General features: G+C 52.2%; 1 protein-coding gene across 4 annotated transcripts in view; it reads right to left on the bottom strand.

Moving 5' to 3' along the window:
- LOC137359321 (glutamine-rich protein 2-like) overlaps positions 1-27480 on the bottom strand; it is a 399372-nt gene that overhangs the window by 239868 nt on the left and 132024 nt on the right. For 3 of the 4 annotated variants that reach the window (XM_068025348.1, XM_068025349.1, XM_068025351.1), the window contains exons 15-16: positions 23681-23773; positions 22739-22957 (exon numbers count right to left, since the gene is read on the bottom strand). In XM_068025348.1, the coding sequence (XP_067881449.1) occupies positions 22739-22957; positions 23681-23773 (312 nt within the window). The remainder of the gene's footprint in view (positions 1-22738; positions 22958-23680; positions 23774-27480) is intronic. The other variant, XM_068025350.1, reaches the window with a different exon arrangement.

The raw sequence follows: 27480 nt of genomic DNA, 5'->3' as shown, positions 1-27480 counted from the left end.
CACCAAACCAACCTGCCACAGCCTCATTCCCCTAGTCCACCAAACCAACCTGCCACAGCCTCATTCCCCTAATCCACCAAACCAACCTGCCACAGCCTCATTCCCGAGTCCACCAAACGACCCTGCCACAGCCTCATTCCCCCAGTCCACCAAACCAACCTGCCACAGCCTCATTCCCCTGGTCCACCAAACCAACCTGCCACAGCCTCATTCCCGAGTCCACCAAACCAACCTGCCACAGCCTCATTCCCGAGTCCACCAAACCAACCTGCCACAGCCTCATTCCCGAGTCCACCAAACCAACCTGCCACAGCCTCATTCCCCTAGTCCACCAAACCAACCTGCCACAGCCTCATTCGCGAGTCCACCAAACCAACCTGCCACAGCCTCATTCCCCTAATCCACCACACCAACCTGCCACAGCCTCACTCCACTTGTCCACCAAACCAACCTGCCACAGCCTCACTCCCCTTGTCCACCAAACCAACCTGCCACAGCCTCATTCCCCTAGTCCACCAAACCAACCTGCCACAGCCTCATTCCCCTAGTCCACCAAACCAACCTGCCACAGCCTCATTCCCCTACTCCACCAATCCAACCTGCCACAGCCTCATTCCCCTAGTCCACCAAACCAACCTGCCACAGCCTCATTCCCCTAGTCCACCAAACCAACCTGCCACAGCCTCATTCCCCTAGTCCACCAAACCAACCTGCCACAGCCTCATTCCCCTAGTCCACCAAACCAACCTGCCACAGCCTCATTCCCCTAGTCCACCAAACCAACCTGCCACAGCCTCACTCACCTAGTCCACCAAACCAACCTGCCACAGCCTCACTCACCTAGTCCACCAAACCAACCTGCCACAGCCTCATTCCCCTAGTCCACCAAACCAACCTGCCACAGCCTCATTCCCGCGTCCACCAAACCAACCTGCCACAGCCTCATTCCCCTAGTCCACCAAACCAACCTGCCACAGCCTCATTCCCCTAGTCCACCAAACCTACCTGCCACAGCCTCATTCCCCAAGTCCACCAAACCAACCTGCCACAGCCTCATTCCCCTAGTCCACCAAACCAACCTGCCACAGCCTCATTCCCCTAGTCCACCAAACCAACCTGCCACAGCCTCATTCCCCTAGTCCACCAAACCAACCTGCCACAGCCTCATTCCCCTAGTCCACCAAACCAACCTGCCACAGCCTCATTCCCTTAATCCACCAAACCAACCTGCCACAGCCTCATTCCCGCGTCCACCAAACCAACCTGCCACAGCCTCATTCCCCTAGTCCACCAAACCAACCTGCCACAGCCTCATTCCCCTAGTCCACCAAACCAACCTGCCACAGCCTCATTCCCCTAGTCCACCAAACCAACCTGCCACAGCCTCATTCCCGTGTCCACCAAACCAACCTGCCACAGCCTCATTCCCGAGTCCACCAAACCAACCTGCCACAGCCTCATTCCCGAGTCCACCAAACCAACCTGCCACAGCCTCATTCCCGAGTCCACCAAACCAACCTGCCACAGCCTCATTCGCGAGTCCACCAAACCAACCTGCCACAGCCTCATTCCCCTAATCCACCACACCAACCTGCCACAGCCTCATTCCCCTAGTCCACCAAACCAACCTGCCACAGCCTCACTCCCCTAGTCCACCAAACCAACCTGCCACAGCCTCATTCCCCTAGTCCACCAAACCAACCTGCCACAGCCTCATTCCCCTAATCCACCAAACCAACCTGCCACAGCCTCATTTCCCTAGTCCACCAAACCAACCTGCCACAGCCTCACTCACCTAGTCCACCAAACCAACCTGCCACAGCCTCATTCCCCTAGTCCACCAAACCAACCTGCCACAGCCTCATTCCCGCGTCCACCAAACCAACCTGCCACAGCCTCAATCCCCTAGTCCACCAAACCAACCTGCCACAGCCTCATTCCCCTAGTCCACCAAACCTACCTGCCACAGCCTCATTCCCCTAGTCCACCAAACCAACCTGCCACAGCCTCATTCCCCTAGTCCACCAAACCAACCTGCCACAGCCTCATTCCCCTAGTCCACCAAACCAACCTGCCACAGCCTCATTCTCCTAGTCCACCAAACCAACCTGCCACAGCCTCATTCCCGAGTCCACCAAACCAACCTGCCAAAGCCTCATTCCCCTTGTCCACCAAACCAACCTGCCACAGCCTCATTCCCGAGTCCACCAAACCAACCTGCCACAGCCTCATTCCCCTAATCCACCAAACCAACCTGCCACAGCCTCATTCCCCAAGTCCACCAAACCAACCTGCCACAGCCTCACTCCCCTCGTCCACCAAACCAACCTGCCACAGCCTCATTCCCCTAGTCCACCAAACCAACCTGCCACAGCCTCATTCCCCTAGTCCACCAAACCAACCTGCCACAGCCTCACTCCCCTAGTCCACCAAACCAACCTGCCACAGCCTCACTCCCCTAGTCCACCAAACCAACCTGCCACAGCCTCATTCCCCTAGTCCACCAAACCAACCTGCCACAGCCTCACTCCCCTAGTCCACCAAACCAACCTGCCACAGCCTCATTCCCCTAGTCCACCAAACAAACCTGCCACAGCCTCATTCCCCTAGTCCACCAAACAAACCTGCCACAGCCTCATTCCCCTAGTCCACCAAACCAACCTGCCACAGCCTCATTCCCCTAGTCCACCAAACCAACCTGCCACAGCCTCATTCCCGAGTCCACCAAACCAACCTGCCACAGCCTCATTTCCCTAGTCCACCAAACCAACCTGCCACAGCCTCACTCCCCTAGTCCACCAAACCAACCTGCCACAGCCTCACTCCCCTAGTCCACCAAACCAACCTGCCACAGCCTCACTCCCCTAGTCCACCAAACCAACCTGCCACAGCCTCACTCCCCTAGTACACCAAACCAACCTGCCACAGCCTCATTCCCCTAGTCCACCAAACCAACCTGCCACAGCCTCACTCCCCTAGTCCACCAAACCAACCTGCCACAGCCTCACTCCCCTAGTCCACCAAACCAACCTGCCACAGCCTCATTCCCCTAGTCCACCAAACCAATCTGCCACAGCCTCATTCCCCTAGTCCACCAAACCAACCTGCCACAGCCTCATTCCCCTAATCCACCAAACCAACCTGCCACAGCCTCATTCCCCTAGTCCACCAAACCAACCTGCCACAGCCTCATTCCCCTAATCCACCAAACCAACCTGCCACAGCCTCATTTCCCTAGTCCACCAAACCAACCTGCCACAGCCTCACTCACCTAGTCCACCAAACCAACCTGCCACAGCCTCATTCCCCTAATCCACCAAACCAACCTGCCACAGCCTTATTCCCCTAGTCCACCAAACCAAACTGCCACAGCCTCATTCCCCTAATCCACCAAACCAACCTGCCACAGCCTCATTTCCCTAGTCCACCAAACCAACCTGCCACAGCCTCACTCACCTAGTCCACCAAACCAACCTGCCACAGCCTCATTCCCCCAGTCCACCAAACCAACCTGCCACAGCCTCATTCCCCTAATCCACCAAACCAACCTGCCACAGCCTCATTTCCCTAGTCCACCAAACCAACCTGCCACAGCCTCACTCACCTAGTCCACCAAACCAACCTGCCACAGCCTCACTCACCTAGTCCACCAAACCAACCTGCCACAGCCTCATTCCCCTAGTCCACCAAACCAACCTGCCACAGCCTCATTTCCCTAGTCCACCAAACCAACCTGCCACAGCCTCATTTCCCTAGTCCACCAAACCAACCTGCCACAGCCTCACTCACCTAGTCCACCAAACCAACCTGCCACAGCCTCACTCACCTAGTCCACCAAACCAACCTGCCACAGCCTCATTTCCCTAGTCCACCAAACCAACCTGCCACAGCCTCACTCACCTAGTCCACCAAACCAACCTGCCACAGCCTCACTCACCTAGTCCACCAAACCAACCTGCCACAGCCTCACTCCCCTAGTCCACCAAACCAACCTGCCACAGCCTCACTCCCCTAGTCCACCAAACCAACCTGCCACAGCCTCATTCCCCTAGTCCACCAAACCAACCTGCCACAGCCTCATTCCCCTAGTCCACCAAACCAACCTGCCACAGCCTCATTCCCGAGTCCACCAAACCAACCTGCCACAGCCTCACTCCCCTAGTCCACCAAACCAACCTGCCACAGCCTCATTCCCCTAGTCCACCAAACCAACCTGCCACAGCCTCATTCCCCTAATCCACCAAACCAACCTGCCACAGCCTGATTTCCCTAGTCCACCAAACCAACCTGCCACAGCCTCACTCCCCCAGTCCACCAAACCAACCTGCCACAGCCTCATTCCCATAGTCCACCAAACCAACCTGCCACAGCCACATTTCCCTAGTCCACCAAACCAACCTGCCACAGCCTCATTCCCCTAGTCCACCAAACCAACCTGCCACAGCCTCACTCCCCTAGTCCACCAAACCAACCTGCCACAGCCTCATTCCCCTAGTCCACCAAACCAACCTGCCACAGCCTCACTCCCCTAGTCCACCAAACCAACCTGCCACAGCCTCATTCCCCTAGTCCACCAAACCAACCTGCCACAGCCTCACTCCCCTAGTCCACCAAACCAACCTGCCACAGCCTCACTCCCCTAGTCCACCAAACCAACCTGCCACAGCCTCATTTCCCTAGTCCACCAAACCAACCTGCCACAGCCTCATTCCCCTAGTCCACCAAACCAACCTGCCACAGCCTCATTCCCCTAGTCCACCAAACCAACCTGCCACAGCCTCATTCCCCTAATCCACCAAACCAACCTGCCACAGCCTCATTTCCCTAGTCCACCAAACCAACCTGCCTCAGCCTCACTCACCTAGTCCACCAAACCAACCTGCCACAGCCTCATTCCCCTAGTCCACCAAACCAACCTGCCACAGCCTCATTCCCGCGTCCACCAAACCAACCTGCCACAGCCTCAATCCCCTAGTCCACCAAACCAACCTGCCACAGCCTCATTCCCCTAGTCCACCAAACCTACCTGCCACAGCCTCATTCCCCTAGTCCACCAAACCAACCTGCCACAGCCTCATTCCCCTAGTCCACCAAACCAACCTGCCACAGCCTCATTCCCCTAGTCCACCAAACCAACCTGCCACAGCCTCATTCTCCTAGTCCACCAAACCAACCTGCCACAGCCTCATTCCCGAGTCCACCAAACCAACCTGCCAAAGCCTCATTCCCCTTGTCCACCAAACCAACCTGCCACAGCCTCATTCCCGAGTCCACCAAACCAACCTGCCACAGCCTCATTCCCCTAATCCACCAAACCAACCTGCCACAGCCTCATTCCCCAAGTCCACCAAACCAACCTGCCACAGCCTCACTCCCCTCGTCCACCAAACCAACCTGCCACAGCCTCATTCCCCTAGTCCACCAAACCAACCTGCCACAGCCTCATTCCCCTAGTCCACCAAACCAACCTGCCACAGCCTCACTCCCCTAGTCCACCAAACCAACCTGCCACAGCCTCACTCCCCTAGTCCACCAAACCAACCTGCCACAGCCTCATTCCCCTAGTCCACCAAACCAACCTGCCACAGCCTCACTCCCCTAGTCCACCAAACCAACCTGCCACAGCCTCATTCCCCTAGTCCACCAAACAAACCTGCCACAGCCTCATTCCCCTAGTCCACCAAACAAACCTGCCACAGCCTCATTCCCCTAGTCCACCAAACCAACCTGCCACAGCCTCATTCCCCTAGTCCACCAAACCAACCTGCCACAGCCTCATTCCCGAGTCCACCAAACCAACCTGCCACAGCCTCATTTCCCTAGTCCACCAAACCAACCTGCCACAGCCTCACTCCCCTAGTCCACCAAACCAACCTGCCACAGCCTCACTCCCCTAGTCCACCAAACCAACCTGCCACAGCCTCACTCCCCTAGTCCACCAAACCAACCTGCCACAGCCTCACTCCCCTAGTCCACCAAACCAACCTGCCACAGCCTCACTCCCCTAGTACACCAAACCAACCTGCCACAGCCTCATTCCCCTAGTCCACCAAACCAACCTGCCACAGCCTCACTCCCCTAGTCCACCAAACCAACCTGCCACAGCCTCACTCCCCTAGTCCACCAAACCAACCTGCCACAGCCTCATTCCCCTAGTCCACCAAACCAATCTGCCACAGCCTCATTCCCCTAGTCCACCAAACCAACCTGCCACAGCCTCATTCCCCTAATCCACCAAACCAACCTGCCACAGCCTCATTCCCCTAGTCCACCAAACCAACCTGCCACAGCCTCATTCCCCTAATCCACCAAACCAACCAGCCACAGCCTCATTTCCCTAGTCCACCAAACCAACCTGCCACAGCCTCACTCACCTAGTCCACCAAACCAACCTGCCACAGCCTCATTCCCCTAATCCACCAAACCAACCTGCCACAGCCTTATTCCCCTAGTCCACCAAACCAAACTGCCACAGCCTCATTCCCCTAATCCACCAAACCAACCTGCCACAGCCTCATTTCCCTAGTCCACCAAACCAACCTGCCACAGCCTCACTCACCTAGTCCACCAAACCAACCTGCCACAGCCTCATTCCCCCAGTCCACCAAACCAACCTGCCACAGCCTCATTCCCCTAATCCACCAAACCAACCTGCCACAGCCTCATTTCCCTAGTCCACCAAACCAACCTGCCACAGCCTCACTCACCTAGTCCACCAAACCAACCTGCCACAGCCTCACTCACCTAGTCCACCAAACCAACCTGCCACAGCCTCATTCCCCTAGTCCACCAAACCAACCTGCCACAGCCTCATTTCCCTAGTCCACCAAACCAACCTGCCACAGCCTCACTCACCTAGTCCACCAAACCAACCTGCCACAGCCTCATTCCCCCAGTCCACCAAACCAACCTGCCACAGCCTCATTCCCCTAATCCACCAAACCAACCTGCCACAGCCTCATTTCCCTAGTCCACCAAACCAACCTGCCACAGCCTCACTCACCTAGTCCACCAAACCAACCTGCCACAGCCTCACTCACCTAGTCCACCAAACCAACCTGCCACAGCCTCATTCCCCTAGTCCACCAAACCAACCTGCCACAGCCTCACTCCCCTAGTCCACCAAACCAACCTGCCACAGCCTCATTCCCCTAGTCCACCAAACCAACCTGCCACAGCCTCATTCCCCTAGTCCACCAAACCAACCTGCCACAGCCTCATTCCCGAGTCCACCAAACCAACCTGCCACAGCCTCACTCCCCTAGTCCACCAAACCAACCTGCCACAGCCTCATTCCCCTAGTCCACCAAACCAACCTGCCACAGCCTCATTCCCCTAATCCACCAAACCAACCTGCCACAGCCTGATTTCCCTAGTCCACCAAACCAACCTGCCACAGCCTCACTCCCCCAGTCCACCAAACCAACCTGCCACAGCCTCATTCCCATAGTCCACCAAACCAACCTGCCACAGCCACATTTCCCTAGTCCACCAAACCAACCTGCCACAGCCTCATTCCCCTAGTCCACCAAACCAACCTGCCACAGCCTCACTCCCCTAGTCCACCAAACCAACCTGCCACAGCCTCATTCCCCTAGTCCACCAAACCAACCTGCCACAGCCTCACTCCCCTAGTCCACCAAACCAACCTGCCACAGCCTCATTCCCCTAGTCCACCAAACCAACCTGCCACAGCCTCACTCCCCTAGTCCACCAAACCAACCTGCCACAGCCTCACTCCCCTAGTCCACCAAACCAACCTGCCACAGCCTCATTCCCCTGGTCCACCAAACCAACCTGCCACAGCCTCACTCCCCTCGTCCACCAAACCAACCTGCCACAGCCTCACTCCCCTAGTCCACCAAACCAACCCGCCACAGCCTCACTCCCCTAGTCCACCAAACCAACCTGCCACAGCCTCATTCCCGAGTCCACCAAACCAACCTGCCACAGCCTCATTCCCGCGTCCACCAAACCAACCTGCCACAGCCTCATTTCCCTAGTCCATCAAACCAACCTGCCACAGCCTCATTTCCCTAGTACACCAAACCAACCTGCCACAGCCTCACTCCCCTAGTCCACCAAACCAACCTGCCACAGCCTCATTCCCCTAGTCCACCAAACCAACCTGCCACAGCCTCACTCCCCTAGTCCACCAAACCAACCTTCCACAGCCTCATTCCCCTAGTCCACCAAACCAACCTGCCACAGCCTCACTCCCCTAGTCCACCAAACCAACCTGCCACAGCCTCACTCCCCTAGTCCACCAAACCAACCTGCCACAGCCTCATTCCCCTGGTCCACCAAACCAACCTGCCACAGCCTCACTCCCCTAGTCCACCAACCCAACCTGCCACAGCCTCACTCCCCTAGTCCACCAAACCAACCTGCCACAGCCTCACTCCCCTAGTCCACCAAACCAACCTGCCACAGCCTCATTCCCCTAGTCCACCAAACCAACCTGCCACAGCCTCATTCCCCTAATCCACCAAACCAACCTGCCACAGCCTCATTTCCCTAGTCCACCAAACCAACCTGCCACAGCCTCACTCACCTAGTCCACCAAACCAACCTGCCACAGCCTCATTCCCCTAGTCCACCAAACCAACCTGCCACAGCCTCATTCCCGCGTCCACCAAACCAACCTGCCACAGCCTCAATCCCCTAGTCCACCAAACCAACCTGCCACAGCCTCATTCCCCTAGTCCACCAAACCTACCTGCCACAGCCTCATTCCCCTAGTCCACCAAACCAACCTGCCACAGCCTCATTCCCCTAGTCCACCAAACCAACCTGCCACAGCCTCATTCCCCTAGTCCACCAAACCAACCTGCCACAGCCTCATTCTCCTAGTCCACCAAACCAACCTGCCACAGCCTCATTCCCGAGTCCACCAAACCAACCTGCCAAAGCCTCATTCCCCTTGTCCACCAAACCAACCTGCCACAGCCTCATTCCCGAGTCCACCAAACCAACCTGCCACAGCCTCATTCCCCTAATCCACCAAACCAACCTGCCACAGCCTCATTCCCCAAGTCCACCAAACCAACCTGCCACAGCCTCACTCCCCTCGTCCACCAAACCAACCTGCCACAGCCTCATTCCCCTAGTCCACCAAACCAACCTGCCACAGCCTCATTCCCCTAGTCCACCAAACCAACCTGCCACAGCCTCACTCCCCTAGTCCACCAAACCAACCTGCCACAGCCTCACTCCCCTAGTCCACCAAACCAACCTGCCACAGCCTCATTCCCCTAGTCCACCAAACCAACCTGCCACAGCCTCACTCCCCTAGTCCACCAAACCAACCTGCCACAGCCTCATTCCCCTAGTCCACCAAACAAACCTGCCACAGCCTCATTCCCCTCGTCCACCAAACAAACCTGCCACAGCCTCATTCCCCTAGTCCACCAAACCAACCTGCCACAGCCTCATTCCCCTAGTCCACCAAACCAACCTGCCACAGCCTCATTCCCGAGTCCACCAAACCAACCTGCCACAGCCTCATTTCCCTAGTCCACCAAACCAACCTGCCACAGCCTCACTCCCCTAGTCCACCAAACCAACCTGCCACAGCCTCACTCCCCTAGTCCACCAAACCAACCTGCCACAGCCTCACTCCCCTAGTACACCAAACCAACCTGCCACAGCCTCATTCCCCTAGTCCACCAAACCAACCTGCCACAGCCTCACTCCCCTAGTCCACCAAACCAACCTGCCACAGCCTCACTCCCCTAGTCCACCAAACCAACCTGCCACAGCCTCATTCCCCTAGTCCACCAAACCAATCTGCCACAGCCTCATTCCCCTAGTCCACCAAACCAACCTGCCACAGCCTCATTCCCCTAATCCACCAAACCAACCTGCCACAGCCTCATTCCCCTAGTCCACCAAACCAACCTGCCACAGCCTCATTCCCCTAATCCACCAAACCAACCTGCCACAGCCTCATTTCCCTAGTCCACCAAACCAACCTGCCACAGCCTCACTCACCTAGTCCACCAAACCAACCTGCCACAGCCTCATTCCCCTAATCCACCAAACCAACCTGCCACAGCCTTATTCCCCTAGTCCACCAAACCAAACTGCCACAGCCTCATTCCCCTAATCCACCAAACCAACCTGCCACAGCCTCATTTCCCTAGTCCACCAAACCAACCTGCCACAGCCTCACTCACCTAGTCCACCAAACCAACCTGCCACAGCCTCATTCCCCCAGTCCACCAAACCAACCTGCCACAGCCTCATTCCCCTAATCCACCAAACCAACCTGCCACAGCCTCATTTCCCTAGTCCACCAAACCAACCTGCCACAGCCTCACTCACCTAGTCCACCAAACCAACCTGCCACAGCCTCACTCACCTAGTCCACCAAACCAACCTGCCACAGCCTCATTCCCCTAGTCCACCAAACCAACCTGCCACAGCCTCACTCCCCTAGTCCACCAAACCAACCTGCCACAGCCTCATTCCCCTAGTCCACCAAACCAACCTGCCACAGCCTCATTCCCCTAGACCACCAAACCAACCTGCCACAGCCTCATTCCCGAGTCCACCAAACCAACCTGCCACAGCCTCACTCCCCTAGTCCACCAAACCAACCTGCCACAGCCTCATTCCCCTAGTCCACCAAACCAACCTGCCACAGCCTCATTCCCCTAATCCACCAAACCTACCTGCCACAGCCTGATTTCCCTAGTCCACCAAACCAACCTGCCACAGCCTCACTCCCCCAGTCCACCAAACCAACCTGCCACAGCCTCATTCCCATAGTCCACCAAACCAACCTGCCACAGCCACATTTCCCTAGTCCACCAAACCAACCTGCCACAGCCTCATTCCCCTAGTCCACCAAACCAACCTGCCACAGCCTCACTCCCCTAGTCCACCAAACCAACCTGCCACAGCCTCATTCCCCTAGTCCACCAAACCAACCTGCCACAGCCTCACTCCCCTAGTCCACCAAACCAACCTGCCACAGCCTCATTCCCCTAGTCCACCAAACCAACCTGCCACAGCCTCACTCCCCTAGTCCACCAAACCAACCTGCCACAGCCTCACTCCCCTAGTCCACCAAACCAACCTGCCACAGCCTCATTCCCCTGGTCCACCAAACCAACCTGCCACAGCCTCACTCCCCTCGTCCACCAAACCAACCTGCCACAGCCTCACTCCCCTAGTCCACCAAACCAACCCGCCACAGCCTCACTCCCCTAGTCCACCAAACCAACCTGCCACAGCCTCATTCCCGAGTCCACCAAACCAACCTGCCACAGCCTCATTCCCGCGTCCACCAAACCAACCTGCCACAGCCTCATTTCCCTAGTCCATCAAACCAACCTGCCACAGCCTCATTTCCCTAGTACACCAAACCAACCTGCCACAGCCTCACTCCCCTAGTCCACCAAACCAACCTGCCACAGCCTCATTCCCCTAGTCCACCAAACCAACCTGCCACAGCCTCACTCCCCTAGTCCACCAAACCAACCTGCCACAGCCTCATTCCCCTAGTCCACCAAACCAACCTGCCACAGCCTCACTCCCCTAGTCCACCAAACCAACCTGCCACAGCCTCACTCCCCTAGTCCACCAAACCAACCTGCCACAGCCTCATTCCCCTGGTCCACCAAACCAACCTGCCACAGCCTCACTCCCCTAGTCCACCAACCCAACCTGCCACAGCCTCACTCCCCTAGTCCACCAAACCAACCTGCCACAGCCTCACTCCCCTAGTCCACCAAACCAACCTGCCACAGCCTCATTCCCGAGTCCACCAAACCAACCTGCCACAGCCTCATTCCCGCGTCCACCAAACCAACCTGCCACAGCCTCATTTCCCTAGTCCATCAAACCAACCTGCCACAGCCTCATTTCCCTGGTCCACCAAACCAACCTGCCACAGCCTCATTCCCCTAGTCCACCAAACCAACCTGCCACAGCCTCATTCCCCTAGTCCACCAAACCAACCTGCCACAGCCTCAATTCCCTAGTCCACCAAACCAACCTGCCACAGCCTCATTTCCCTAGTACACCAAACCAACCTGCCACAGCCTCATTCCCCTAGTCCACCAAACCAACCTGCCACAGCCTCATTCCCGCATCCACCAAACCAACCTGCCACAGCCTCATTTCCCTAGTCCATCAAACCAACCTGCCACAGCCTCATTTCCCTAGTCCATCAAACCAACCTGCCACAGCCTCATTTCCCTAGTCCACCAAACCAACCTGCCACAGCCTCATTCCCCTAGTCCACCAAACCAACCTGCCACAGCCTCATTCCCCTAGTCCACCAAACCAACCTGCCACAGCCTCATTCCCCAAGTCCACCAAACCAACCTGCCACAGCCTCATTTCCCTAGTCCACCAAACCAACCTGCCACAGCCTCACTCCCCTAGTCCACCAAACCAACCTGCCACAGCCTCATTCCCGAGTCCTCCAAACCAATCTGCCACAGCCTCATTCCCGAGTCCACCAAACCAACCTGCCACAGCCTCATTCCCGCGTCCACCAAACCAACCTGCCACAGCCTCATTTCCCTAGTCCATCAAACCAACCTGCCACAGCCTCATTTCCCTAGTCCACCAAACCAACCTGCCACAGCCTCATTCCCCTAGTCCACCAAACCAACCTGCCACAGCCTCATTCCCCTAGTCCACCAAACCAATTTGCCACAGCCTCATTCCCCTCGTCCACCAAACCAACCTGCCACAGCCTCATTCCCGCATCCACCAAACCAACCTGCCACAGCCTCATTTCCCTAGTCCATCAAACCAACCTGCCACAGCCTCATTTCCCTAGTCCATCAAACCAACCTGCCACAGCCTCATTTCCCTAGTCCACCAAACCAACCTGCCACAGCCTCATTCCCCTAGTCCACCAAACCAACCTGCCACAGCCTCATTCCCCTAGTCCACCAAACCAACCTGCCACAGCCTCATTCCCCAAGTCCACCAAACCAACCTGCCACAGCCTCATTTCCCTAGTCCACCAAACCAACCTGCCACAGCCTCACTCCCCTAGTCCACCAAACCAACCTGCCACAGCCTCATTCCCGAGTCCTCCAAACCAATCTGCCACAGCCTCATTCCCGAGTCCACCAAACCAACCTGCCACAGCCTCATTCCCGCGTCCACCAAACCAACCTGCCACAGCCTCATTTCCCTAGTCCATCAAACCAACCTGCCACAGCCTCATTTCCCTAGTCCACCAAACCAACCTGCCACAGCCTCATTCCCCTAGTCCACCAAACCAACCTGCCACAGCCTCATTCCCCTAGTCCACCAAACCAACCTGCCACAGCCTCATTTCCCTAGTCCACCAAACCAACCTGCCACAGCCTCATTTCCCTAGTACACCAAACCAACCTGCCACAGCCTCATTCCCCAAGTCCACCAAACCAACCTGCCACAGCCTCATTTCCCTAGTCCACCAAACCAACCTGCCACAGCCTCATTCCCCTAGTCCACCAAACCAACCTGCCACAGCCTCATTCCCGAGTCCACCAAACCAACCTGCCACAGCCTCATTCCCGAGTCCACCAAAACAACCTGCCACAGCCTCACTCCCGAGTCCACCAAACCAACCTGCCACAGCCTCATTCCACTCGTCCACCAAACCAACCTGCCACAGCCTCATTCCCGAGTCCACCAAACCAACCTGCCACAGCCTCATTCCCCTAGTCCACCAAACCAACCTGCCACAGCCTCATTCCCCTCGTCCACCAAACCAACCTGCCACAGCCTCATTCCCCTAGTCCACCAAACCAATTTGCCACAGCCTCATTCCCCTCGTCCACCAAACCAACCTGCCACAGCCTCATTCCCCTAGTCCACCAAACCAACCTGCCACAGCCTCATTCCCCTAGTCCACCAAACCAACCTGCCACAGCCTCCCTCCTGTCTCAAACGATAACCTGTTTATTTCTCCAGATTCCCTCCATCTCCTGCAAAAGCCTCCATGGCATTAACTTCCTGCCCCCTGTACCCTATGCTCACGAAGCTACTGACTATTCAAACAGAAAGTGTCGGAAATACTCAGCAGGTCTGGCAGCATCTGTGGAGAGAGAAGCAGAGTTAACGTTTCAGCTCTGTGACCTTTCAACTGAACCCCTCCCTTCCTGGCCCTCATGCTAACTGGCACTGTAAATAGTTCCCTCTTCTCAGGGCTGTTCCCTTTCACTTTCAAAATTTCTGTCACTACCCTCTCCTCAAAAAACATGCTCTTGATCCCTCTGCCCTGCAAACTACCCCCCAGCCCATCCCCAAATTACCAGCCCATCCCCAAACTACCAGCCCATCCCCCATCTATGCTTTTGTTATCCTAGAACCATAGAAGAATTACGGCACAGAAGGAGGACATTCAGCCTGTCGTGTACATGCTGGCCAAGAAGAAAAAACATAATCCCACTTCCCGCACCTGGTCCATAGCCTTGCTGGTTACAGCACGTCAGGTGCAGGTCCAGGTACCTTTTAAATGAGTTGAGGGTCTCTACCTCCACCACCATTTCTGGCAGTGAATTCCAGGCACCCACCTGGAAAAAAGGTTTTTCCTCATGTCCTCTCTAATCCTTCTACCAATCACCTTAAGTCTGTGCCCACTGGTAATTGACCTCTCCACTAGGGGAAACAGGTCCTTCCTGTCTACTCTATCTAGGCCCCTCATAATTTTGCACACCTTAATTAGGTCACCCCTCAGCCTCCTCTGTTCTAAGGAAAACAACACTAGCCGATCCAATCTTTCATCATAGCTGCAACCTTCAAGCCCTGGCAACATTCTTGTAAATCTCCTCTGTACTCTCTCTCCACAGCAATTATGTCCTTTCTGTAATGTGGTGACCAGAATTGTACACAATACTCCAGCTGTTACCTAACCAGCATTTTATACAGTCTCAGCATTACATCCCTGCTTTTGTATTCTATACCTCGGCCAATAAAGGAAAGCATTCCATATGCCTTCTTCACCACTCTATCTACCTGTCCTGTCACCTTCAGGGACCTGTGGACATGCACTCCAAGGTCTCTCACTTCTTCTACCCCTCTCAGTATCCTCCCGTTTATTGTGTATTCCCTCGCTTTATTTGCCCTCCCCAAATGCATTACCTCACACTTCTCCGGATTGAATTCCATTTGCCACTTTTCCGCCCACTCAACCAAACCATTGATATCATTCTGGAGTCTACAGCTGTCCTCTTCACTATCAACAACATGGTCAATTTTTCTATCATCATCAAATTTCCCAATCATATCTCCCACATTTAAGTCCAACTCATTAATATATACCACAAACAGCAAGGGACCCAACACTGAGCCCTGTGGAACGCCACTGGAAACAGCTTTCCATTCACAAAAACATCCGTCAACTACTACCCTTTGTTTCCTGTCACTGAGCCAATTCTGGATCCAACCTGTCACATTTCCCTGTATCACATGGGCTTTCATTTTACTGACCAGTCTGTCATGTGGGACCTTGTCAAATGCTTTACTAAAATCCATGCAGACCACATCCACTGCACTATCCTCATCAATCCTCCTTGTTACTTCCTCAAAAAACTCAATCAAGTTAGTAAGACATGACCTTCCCTTAACAAATCCATGCTGAGTATCCCTGATTAATCCGTGCATTTCTAAGTGGCAGTTTATCCTGTCCCTCAGAATAGATTCTAACAATTTACCCACCACTGAGGTCAGATTGACCGGCCTATAATTATTGGGCCTATCCCTCGCACCCTTTTTAAACAATGGTACAATGTTCACAGACCTCCAATCGTCTGGTACCTTGCCTGTATCCAGTGAGGATTTGAAGATGATCCTCAGCGCATCCGCTATTTCCTCCCTGGCTTCCTTTAACAATCTGGGATACAATCCATCTGGCCCTGGCGATTTATCCACTTTCAAGGATATCAGACCCTCTAATACTTCCCCTCTCATTATGCTTATCGTATCTAATATTTCACACTCCTCCTCTTTAACTACAATGTTTGCATCATCCCTCTCCTTTGTGAAGACAGAGACAAAAAAACTCATTAAGAACCCTGCCCACATCTTCTGCATTTACACATAAGTTCCCTTGTACATCTCTGATAGGCCCTACCCTTTCCTTAGTTATCCTCTTGCTCTTAATATACTGATAAAACATCTTTGGGTTTGCCTTGATTTTACCTGCCAATAATTTTTAATGTCTTCTCTTTGCTTTTCTAATTTCCTTTTTTATTTCACCCCTGCATTTTCTATACTCCTCTAGGCTTTCTAAAGGATTAAGATTTTTGTGATCGTCTTAAGCTTTCTTTTTCTGCTTTAACTTGCCCTGTAAGCTTCTAGATAACCAGGGGGCTCTAGATTTGGCCGTACCACCCTTTATTTCCTCTAGACACGGCTATTCCAACACAGTCCTGGTCAGCCTCCCATCTTTCACCCTCTGTAAACTCGCTGTCATCCAAAACTCTGCTGTCCTTGTCTGAATTCACAAAAAGTCCCGTTCACCTATCACCCCTGTGCTCACTGGCCTACAATGGCTCTGGTCTAAAGGCCTGCTACCCAACCTGAACCCGACGGGACCCAACGACGTGCTGGGTTCGGGTCGGGTCGGACACACATGGTAACTGCTCCCTTGTTAAATACTGAAATTTAAAAACTTACCTGAGGTGGGAGTCTGGGACAAAACTGAGTCTGCGCAGTGAGCGAGTGACCTCACTATGACATCATCACGCATGCACTGCAGCTTCCTGGAGGTTCCGAGTCCGAAGGTAAGTAAAGGGATGGTTGGGTCGGGTGGAGTCCAGGTCGGGGCAAAATCGGAGGGACTCGGCCAGGTCGGGCTCGGGTCCGCTGTGGTTCGGTCGGGTTCAGTTGGGTTCTTTCTCCCAACCTGAGCAGGCCTTTACTCTGGTCCTCCAATTCTTCCAGTTTAAAATTTTCATCCTTGTGTCTAAATCCATTCATCGTTTCATCACTGCCTATTTGTGTCACTTTCCCCAATGCTATAACCACCATGCACCTCACCACCACCACCAAACCCACGCCCCCAACACGTACACTCTAACTAAACTCTCGGTTCCTCTGACTGAACTCGTGCATCTTGCCATTCCTTCACACAACCACTGGTGGCGGTGCCGTCAACCAATTAGGCCATGCACCCTGGAATTCCATTTCTAGAATTTCTATATCACTCTCCTTCTTAAAACCCATCACTTTGAACAAGCTTTTGATCAACTGAATTCTTTGGCTCAGAGGCCATTGTTTTGTTGAGCCTCTGTGAAACACCTGCAGATGCTTTTCCATGTGAAAGATGCATCTATAAACATGGTTTGTTGATGTTAGTGTTGTAATTGCAGAGAGGACACTGGGGTAAAACTTGTTATTTGCTATTGCTGAAAGACCATTCCTCCCTCTAATTCCATTTAATCCAACTCGCTGCACAATCAAAGAGCACTTGGAACTTTCTCAATACACAATCAGTCAACATACTGTACACAAACAGACACATGCGTACTCAGTATGCAAACAGCCAATGCATGTTCTCAATATGCAAACAGTCAACACACACTCTCATGACGCGGATGACCAACAAACGTTCTCAGTACGAGCAGTCACACGCTCTCAGCAGGCAAACAGCCAATGTGTGCACTTAGTACACAAGCAGTTAATGCACAGACTCAGTACACGAGCTGTCAATGCGCGTTCTCAGTATGCAAGTAATCAATGCATGCTCAGTATGCAAACATCCAACGCGCATTCTCAGTACATGAGCAGTCAATGCACACTTAGTATGCAAGCTGTCAAGGTGCTCTCTCAATGCACACTCTCAGTACATGAGCAGCTCGCGTGCCACATCAGCATAAAGGCTGGAAATGCAATTTCCCAATTTGGTTTTAGGAGGGCAGAAAAAGCAAAGGCAGAAAGATCTCCAACATAAGCAGTGAAGCCTGAGTAACACCCCCAGTCCCATATCCCCCCCAGACCCCCACATACTCCCCAGACTCCCATATCCTCGAGACATCTCCCCGGAAACCCATATATTTCCAAGGATCCCCATATATTTCCCGGTATCCCCATGACCCCCGGACCACCATATACCTCCAGGGACGCCCGTGAATTAAGGGTATATCAGGAACCTGCTCTGGGACCTGTGCCAGCCACCTCTCGTGGTCACACCCTAAAACTGGCAGTGTATTCAAGTACTGAAATCCTATTAACACAAAGTATTATGACCTCAGGACATTCTGAAGGGGAGGGTGAACAGTCAGAGGTCGTGGTACATATTGGTACCAACAACATAGGTAGAAAGAGGGATGAAGTCCTGCAACAAGAATTTAGGGAGCTCAAAGGTTGCAATCTCTGGATTACTCCCGGTGCCATGTGCTAGTGAATATAGGAATAGGAGGACAGAGCAGATGAATGCGTGGCTGAGGAGATGGTGCAGGAGGGAGGGCTTTAGTTTCCTGGATCACTGGGTCTGTTTCTGGCAAAGGTGGGACCTGTACAAGTTGGACGGGTTGCACCTGAACCGGAACGGAACCAACATCCTTGCTGGGAGGTTTGCTGGTGCTGTTGGGGGGGATTTAAGTTAATTTGGCAGGGGGATGGGATACAGAGTGGAGGTACAGTAGGGGGTGATGCACAGTCAAATATAGAAGAGAAACTGAGTCAGTCTGGAAGGCAGAGCAAATATAGACCAGTTAAGGCACAAGTGAAAAATGCAAGGCTGAATTGCAACTATTTTAAGCAAGGAGTCTTACTAGTAAGGCAGATGAATTGATGGCATTGATTAACATATGGGATTATGACATTATTGTTATCAGAGACATGGTTGAGGGGGGGACAGGACTGGCAGCTCAATATTCCAGGGTATGGAATCTTCAGGAGAGACAGGGGAGGGGATAAAAGAGGAGGTGGCATTGCACTGTTGATCAAGGAGTCAATTACTGCAGTCAGGAGGGATGATATCTTAGAAGGTTCCTCAAATGAGGCCATACGGGTAGAACTTAAAAACAAAAAGGGGGCAATCACTGGCTGGGAGTGTACTACAGACCTCAAAACAGTCAGGGAGAGATAGAGGAGCAGATATGTAGGCAAATCACAGACAGGTATAAAAGTAATACGGTAATAATAGTAGGGAATGTAAACCTCCCCAATATTAACTGGGATAGTCTTAGTGCAAAAGACCCAAAGGGGGCTAAATTCTTAAAATGCACACAGGAAAGCTTTTTGAGCCAGTACGTAGAAAGTCCAACAAGAGAAGGGGCAGTACTGGACCTAATCTTGGGGAATGAAGCCGGACAAGTGGGGGAGCATTTCAGGGATAGTGACCAAAACTCTAAGATTTAAGGTAGTTATGGAAAAGGACAAAGATGGACCAGAAATAAGGGTACTGAATTGGGGGAAAGCTGATTTTAATTTGATAAAACAGGATCTGGCCAGAGTGGACTGGGAGCAGCTACTTGTAGGAAAGTCTACATCAGACCAGTGGGAGTCAAAGAGGAAATAGTGAGAGTTCAGAGCCAACATGTACCAGTTAAGGTGAAGGGTAGGACTAACGGGCCCAGGGAACCCTGGATGTCAAGGGATAGAGGATAGCATTGAAAGGGAGGAAGTATTAGTTGTTTTAATGGGCTTAAAAGTGGATAAATCCCCAGGCCCAGATGAGATGATCCCAGGTTATGTGAGGCAAGGGAGGAGATAGCAGGGGTTCTGACACAAATTTTCAAATCCTCTCTGGCCACAGGAGAGGTACCAGAGGATTGGAGGACAGCGAATGTGGTACCATTATTCAAGAAGAGTAGCAGGGATAAACCAGGTAACTACAGGCCAGTGAGTCTAACAGCAGTGATTGGGAAAGTATTGGAAAAAATTCTGAGGGACGGGATTAATCTCCACTTGGAGAGGCAGGGATTAATCAGGGATAGTCAGCATGGCTTTGTCAGGGAGAGATCATGTCTAACAAACTTGATTGAATTTTTCGAGGTGGTAACTAGATGTGTCGATGAGGGAAAGTAGTTGACGTAGTCTACATGAACCTGTGTCAGGAGGCAGATGGTGATGGTCGAGGGTTGTTTTTTGCGAGTGGAAGCCTGTGACCAGTGGTGTACCACAGGGATCGGTGCTGGGAGCCTTGCTGTTTGTACTGTACATTAATGATTTAAACGTGAATATAGGAGGTATGATCAGTAAGTTCACAGATGACACGAAAATTGGTGGTGTCGTATATAGTGAGGAGGAAAGCCTGAGATTACAGGGAGATATAGATGGGCTGGTAAGATGGACGGAGCAGTGACAAATAGAATTTAATCCAGAGAAGTGTGAGGTGATGCATTTTGAAAGGACTAACAAGGCAAGGGAATATACAATGGATGGTAGGACCCTAGGAAGTACAGAGGGTCAGAGGGACCTTGGTGTACTTGTCCATAGATCACTGAAGGCAGCAGCACAGGTAGATAAGGTGGTTAGGAAGGCATATGGGATACCTGCCTTTATTAGCCAAGGCATAGAATATGCCTTGGGAGGTTATGATGGAGCTGTATAAAACGCTAGTTAGGCCACAGCTGGAGTACTGTGTACAGTTCTGGGCACCACACTATAGGAAGGATGTGATTGCACTGGAGAGGGTGCAGAGGAGATTCACCAGGATGTTGCCTGGGCTGGAACATTTCAGCTATGAAGAGAGACTGAAAAGGCGAGGGTTGTTTTCCTCAGAGCAGACAAGGCTGAGGGGGGATATGATTGAGGTATACAAAATTATGAGGGGCATCGATAGGTTAGATAGGAAGAAACATTTTCCCTTAGCGGAGGGGTCAATAACCAGGGGGTATAGATTTAAGGTAAAGGGGCAGGAGGTTTAGAGGGGATTCAAGGAAATGTTTTTCACCCAGAGGGTGGTTGGAATCTGGAACGTACTGCCTGAAGGGGTGGTAGAGGCAGGAACCCTCACAACATTTAAGAAATATTTAGATGAGCACTTGAAACGCCATAGCATACAAGGCTACGGGCCAAGTGCTGGAAAATGGGATTAGAATAGTTAGGTGCTTGATGGCTGCCACAGATATGATGGGCCGAAGGGCCTGCTTCTGTGCTGTATAGCTCTGACTCTATGACTCAAGTTCTGCTATCTGCTTTCTTATATTCTGTACCCACCAAACACACTGTGCGATGTTTTCCACAATTTCCTCATTCACAGTGGCGCAGTGGTTAGCACCGCAGCCTCACAGCTCCAGCAACCCGGGTTCGATTCTGGGTACTGCCTGTGCGGAGTTTGCAAGTTCTCCCTGTGTCTGCGTGGGTTTCCGCCGGGTGCTCCGGTTTCCTCCCACACGCCAAAGACTTGCAGGTTGATAGGTAAATTGGCTATTGTAAATTGTCCCTAGTGCAGGTAGATGGTAGGGAATTTGGGATTACAGCAGGGTTAGTATAAATGGGTGGTTGTTGGGCGGCACAGACTCGGTGGGCCGAAGGGCCTGTTTCAGTGCTGTATCTCTAAATAAATAATAAGACGCAGCGGAGCTGAGTGGCCAACTCCTGCTCCTAATTCGTATATTTAGAAATCAAACATTCACGTGACGTGCTGTGCTCAGGATAATCCTCATCTTTCACTATAATAGAGGCAATAGCCACAAGAGAACAATTAATAACACTGGTCGCCACACTACCAGAAGGACGTGGAGGCTTTGGAGAGGGTACAGAAGAGATTTTCTAGGATGTTGCCTGGTCTGGAGGGCATTAGCTATGAGGAGAGGTTGGATAAACTCGGATTGTTTTCACTGGAACGACGGAGGTGGAGGGGCGACATGATAGAGGTTTACAAAGTTATGAGCTACATGGACAGAGTGGATAGTCAGAAGCTTTTTCCCAGCGTGGAAGAGTCAGTTACTAGGGGACATAGGTTTAAGGTGTGAGGGGCAAAGTTTAGAGGGGATGTGCGAGGCAAGTTCTTTACACAGAGGGTGGTGAGGCCCCGGAAGTGCAGAAGGTTTTAGATTAGGCAGGCATCAAGATCGGCGCAGGCTTGGAGGGCCGAATGGCCTGTTCCTGTGCTGTTCCTTGTTCTTTGTACCCTAATCCAGTGTTGGGCTTCCTGTGACTGGGAAGTTATGACAATGACTGAGTTTATAGAGAGACAAAGGTCAGCACTGCAAATATATCACTGCTTATCAGCTCAGGCAGTTGAATGGGCATTTTAGGGAGTAGGGGGTGGGGGCTGTGGAGAAATGAGAGATTGTGGGAGTGACCCCGGAATTCAAGAGACAAATACTTAGTTATACAAGCCACACACTGCAGGCTGTGCCTCAGCCCCACAGTGTGGTTGTGGTTTCTTTGTAGGTTTTCTGTGAGGTTGGCATGTGTACAGACAGCGTCCAGCAGTGTGCATACATACTGGGGACATGAATAGCTGTGGGGCTGCCTGTGTCATTGACCACCCTAGAGGGGATTAGACAGGTGTGCTAGGGTGGGTCTGGATTGGTCCGGGTGTGGGTGGGTCAGATCAGGTGGGAGTGGGTTTGGGTCGGGCCGGGCCGGTGGTGGGGTGGGTGGGGCGTGGGTCGGGCCAGGGTCGGGTCAGGTCGGGCCAGGGGCGAGCCAGGCGGATCTGTGGCCAGCACTTTTGACTGTTTATTTGGGTGCTCACCCTGGTACGGCCCAGTCCCACCGTCACTGCAATAATCTGCCTTTGTGTCTCACCCCACCTCATACTTCATGTGCAAGTCTGTCCCTCCCTTTCACTGCCTCCTCTTGTGGTCCTCATACTCACGATTTGATGATACTCTCATATACTTTGCGAGGAGGAGATGTTGCTACCGGACAGCCTATATGGAGCAGGGGCCTCATAAATGGACTCACTGCCTTGACTGATCCCTTAAAGTGGTTCTGCACCCTCTCTATCTGCCTGCACAGGTTACTGTGCAGACGCTGCATGCACGAGATGTTCCGTTCCAGTAGTGCAGGAGGCTGGGCTCTGTCTGTTGTCCAACTGTTAACAGGGAAAGATGGTGTTAACATTCCACCACAATCACTAAACAGAACGAGATCCAGAGTAAGTGGGACAGCTTCGCCAGTGTAGTACTGAGCTCCATGCCATCATCACCCAAGTTCCAATCCATGTTAGCCCAGGTTCAGCGACAAAGGGTGCTACTCCTGACCTCAATACCCCTGCATCAGGGAAGCAGGAATAACACAGTGCTTCGCCCCACTTCAGTTAAACCTTCCTTCTCAGTTTTCTGAGCTGCATTCATGTGGTACCACAAGCTTCAAGCATTAGGCCTTCACAGGTGGTGATGGTTCATGAGCTTGTGGAAAAAAGCAAATGACTTACAGCCCAAACCTGGCCAATTAGATCTCAGTGCTGCGGAGCTTCAGATTTGCATGACTGTATCTGGTTGCTGAGCTCAGCATTGCACCATTTCATGAGGAATACCAGGTGTAGATTCAGTCCTCCTTCTCATGCTGTCCCAGACACCAGACTTGGGCAGCAGCAAGTGACATATTCAGAACCCAGGACCAAATCAACTCAAACCATCTATTGGGGGTAAACTGCCAAGTGCCCACTCAGCATCAGTTGTGAGGAGATAATAAAGGTGCACGATCACATCTCGCTCAACTACAGGCATCCTGTAACATGACAGGAACTGAGTTGTAACACACAGGATGCCCAGGAGATGAACAAACCGAGGGAGCAGCCGTCGCGACCACTTACCCCTTGCTCCGTCGCCATGACTGGTCAATATCATATCGCTGGGAGCGGAAACCTTGGATTGGATATGTTGGCATCGGCAACGAGATTACATTCCTAGAGAGGGCAAAATAGATTAAGCACTTTACCAGTGCCATACAGATCCGGATATAACCCACACCCTCGACAATGCAACATATAACCCGCACCCTCAGCACTGCCACATATAACCCGCACCCTCAGCACTGCCACATATAACCCGCACCCTCAGCACTGCCACATATAACCCCCGCACCCTCAGCACTGCCACATATAACCCCCACACCCTCAGCACTGCCACATATAACCCGCACCCTCAGCACTGCCACATATAACCCGCACCCTCAGCACTGCCACATATAACCCGCACCCTCAGCACTGCCACATATAACCCCCGCACCCTCAGCACTGCCACATATAACCCCCGCACCCTCAGCACTGCCACATATAACCCCCGCACCCTCAGCACTGTCACATATAACCCGCACCCTCAGCACTGCCACATATAACCCCCGCACCCTCAGCACTGCCACATATAACCCCCGCACCCTCAGCACTGCCACATATAACCCCCGCACCCTCAGCACTGTCACATATAACCCCCACACCCTCAGCACTGTCACATATAACCCCCACACCCTCAGCACTGCCACATATAACCCCCACACCCTCAGCGCTGTCACATATAACCCCCGCACCCTCAGCACTGCCACATATAACCCGCACCTTCAGCACTGCCACATATAACCCGCACCCTCAGCACTGCCACATATAACCCGCACCCTCAGCACTGCCACATATAACCCCCGCACCCTCAGCACTGCCACATATAACCCGCACCCTCAGCACTGCCACATATAACCCGCACCCTCAGCACTGCCACATATAACCCGCACCCTCAGCACTGCCACATATAACCCCCGCACCCTCAGCACTGTCACATATAACCCCCGCACCCTCAGCACTGTCACATATAACCCCCGCACCCTCAGCACTGTCACATATAACCCCCGCACCCTCAGCACTGTCACATATAACCCCCGCACCCTCAGCACTGCCACATATAACCCCTGCACCCTAAGCACCGTCACATATAACCCCCGCACCCTAAGCACCGTCACATATAACCCGCACCCTCAGCACTGCCCTCTACATCTTCTCAAAAACCTCGCTTCCCACCTCCCCCAAGACTGTCCTTACACCTCTCACTCCAGTTCTACCATTTCAAATCTCATTCTCTGTAATCTGGGTCTAACGGATTATAAACATGACGCCTCTTGCACATCCTGACAGCTTTTTCCATTATTACCTGCAACAGCTGACTAGTCAGTCACTGACCACACAACAGGAACAGAAAGAGGCCTTTCAGTCCCTCGAGCCTATACCGTCATTCATTAAATCATGGATCTCAATTCAATTCATTTACTCACGTTGGGTTCATAACCCTTACCAAACTATAACACAGCTATCTTAGTTTGGACATTTTTAATTGACCCCCAGTCTTCACAACCTTTTTGGGAGAGTTCCAGATTTCCACTCCCCTTTGTGTGGGGATGTGCTTCCTGACATCACTCCTGAATCTAATTTTAAAGTTCTGCCCCTCATTCTAAAATCCCCACCAGAGGAAATAGTTTCTCTCTACTGACCCGATCAACTCCTTTAATCATCTCAAACGCCTCAATTAGATCACCCCTTATCTTCTACATTCGAGGGAATACAAGCTGAGTCAGGGCAGCCTGTCTTCATAATTTAACCCTTTTAATCCCAGTATCATTCTGGTGAATCTGCACTGCACCCCCTCCAAGGCCAATCTATCCTCCTTGGGGTGCGGTGCCCAGAACTGAGCCCAGTTTCCAAATGGGGTCTGTCCAGAGCTTCATATAAACTGTAACATAACTTCCACCCCTCTGTATTCCAGCCCTCTTGGAATAAAGGCCAAAATTCCATTAACCTTTTTCATTGTTTTTTGTACCAGTCCAGACTCCATCCTGACTTGGAACGATATCGCCGTTCCTTCACGGTTGCCGGATCAAAATTCTGGAACGCCCTTCCTAACAGCACTGTGGGTGTACCTACCCCAAATGGACTGCAGCGGTTCAAGAAGGCAGCTCACCACCACCTTCTCAAGGGCAATTGGGGATGGGCAATAAATGCTGGCCTGGCCAGCGACGCCCACATCCCATGAATGAATATTAAAAAAATCTGGACTCCTAAATATCTCTGCTCCTGTACAGTTCCTAGCTTGTTGCCATTTAGAAAATACTCTGATCTATCTCAGATCCAAACTGAATGACTTCACTCTTCCCCACATTGAAATCCATCTGCCACAGTTTTGTTCCATTTTTATTTATCTAATCGCAGCCAGAGAATCACTTGCAATGGCTTCTTTTCCTGCTCCTGCACGGTTGCCTCTGGTGTCCCTGAAGGATCTATCATCGGCCCTCTCCTAATTCTCATCTACATTCCACCCCTCTGCGACATCATTCAAAAACACAATGTTAGTTTTCATATCTACACTGACAACACCCAGCTCTGCCTCACCACCACCTCTCTCAACTCCACTGTTATTAATTATTGGACTGCTTATCTGACATTCAGTACTGGATGAGCAGAAATGTTCTGCAATTGATTATTGGAAAGACTGAAGCCATTGTTTTCAGTCCCCGCTGCAAACTCCATCTCCTAGCTACTGACTCCATCCTTCTCCCTGGCACCTGCCTGAGACTAAACCAGACTGTTCGCAAGCGTGGTATCATATTTGACCTCGAGATGAGTTTCCAACCACATATTCACATCAACACTAAGACTGTCTATTTCCACCTCCATAACATTGCCCGGATTTGCCCCTGTCTCAGCTCATCTGCTACTGAAGCCCTCATTCATGCCTTCGTTACCTCTAGACTTGAACATACGAATTAGGAGCCGTAATAGGCCATTCAGCCCCTCGAGCCTGCACACCATTCAATAAGATCATGGCTGATTTGATTGTGGCTTTAACTTCACTTTCCTGCCCGTTCCCCATAACCCTTGACTCCCTTGTAGATCAAAAATCTGTCCAACTCAGCCTTGAATATATTCAATGACCCAGCCTCCACTACATGCTGGGGAAGAGAATTCCAAAGATTAACAACCCTCTGAGAGAAGAAATTCTTCCTCATCTCTGCCATAAAATGAGAGACCCCTTATTCTGAAACTGTGCCTCCGAGTTCTCGATTCCCCCACGAGGGGAAACATCCTCTCAGCATCTACCCTGTCAAGCTCCCTCAGTATCTTATATGTTTCATTAAGATCACCTCTCATTCTTCTAAATTCCAATGAGTAAAGTACAAACCTCCTCAACCTTTCTTCATAAGATAACCCCTTCATCCCAGGAATCAGCCTAACGAACCTTCTCTGAACTGCCTCCAATGCAAGTATATCCCTCCTTAAATAAGGGGACCAAAACTGTACAGTACTCGAGATGTGGTCTCACCAATGTCCTGAACAGTTGTACTAAGATTTCCCTACTTTTATACTCCCTCCCCCTCACAATAAAGGCCAACATTCCATTTGCCTTCCAAATTACTTGCTGAACCTGCATGCTAACTATTTGTGATTCATGTACAAGGACACCCAGATCCCTCTGCACTGCAACATTCTGCAGCCTCTCTGCATGTAAATAATAATCTGCTTTTCTATTAGAACATAGAACAGTACAGCACAGTACAGGCCCTTCGGCCCACGATGATGTGACGACCCTTTAACCTACTCTAAGATCAAACTAACTACCTACCCTTCATTCTACT

The sequence above is a fragment of the Heterodontus francisci genome, unplaced genomic scaffold (genome assembly GCF_036365525.1).
Source record: "Heterodontus francisci isolate sHetFra1 unplaced genomic scaffold, sHetFra1.hap1 HAP1_SCAFFOLD_524, whole genome shotgun sequence".
In the NCBI taxonomy this organism is placed as follows: domain Eukaryota; kingdom Metazoa; phylum Chordata; class Chondrichthyes; order Heterodontiformes; family Heterodontidae; genus Heterodontus; species Heterodontus francisci.
The sequence above is the reverse complement of the archived record's forward strand: the minus strand, read 5'-3'. Positions and strand labels throughout refer to the sequence as shown.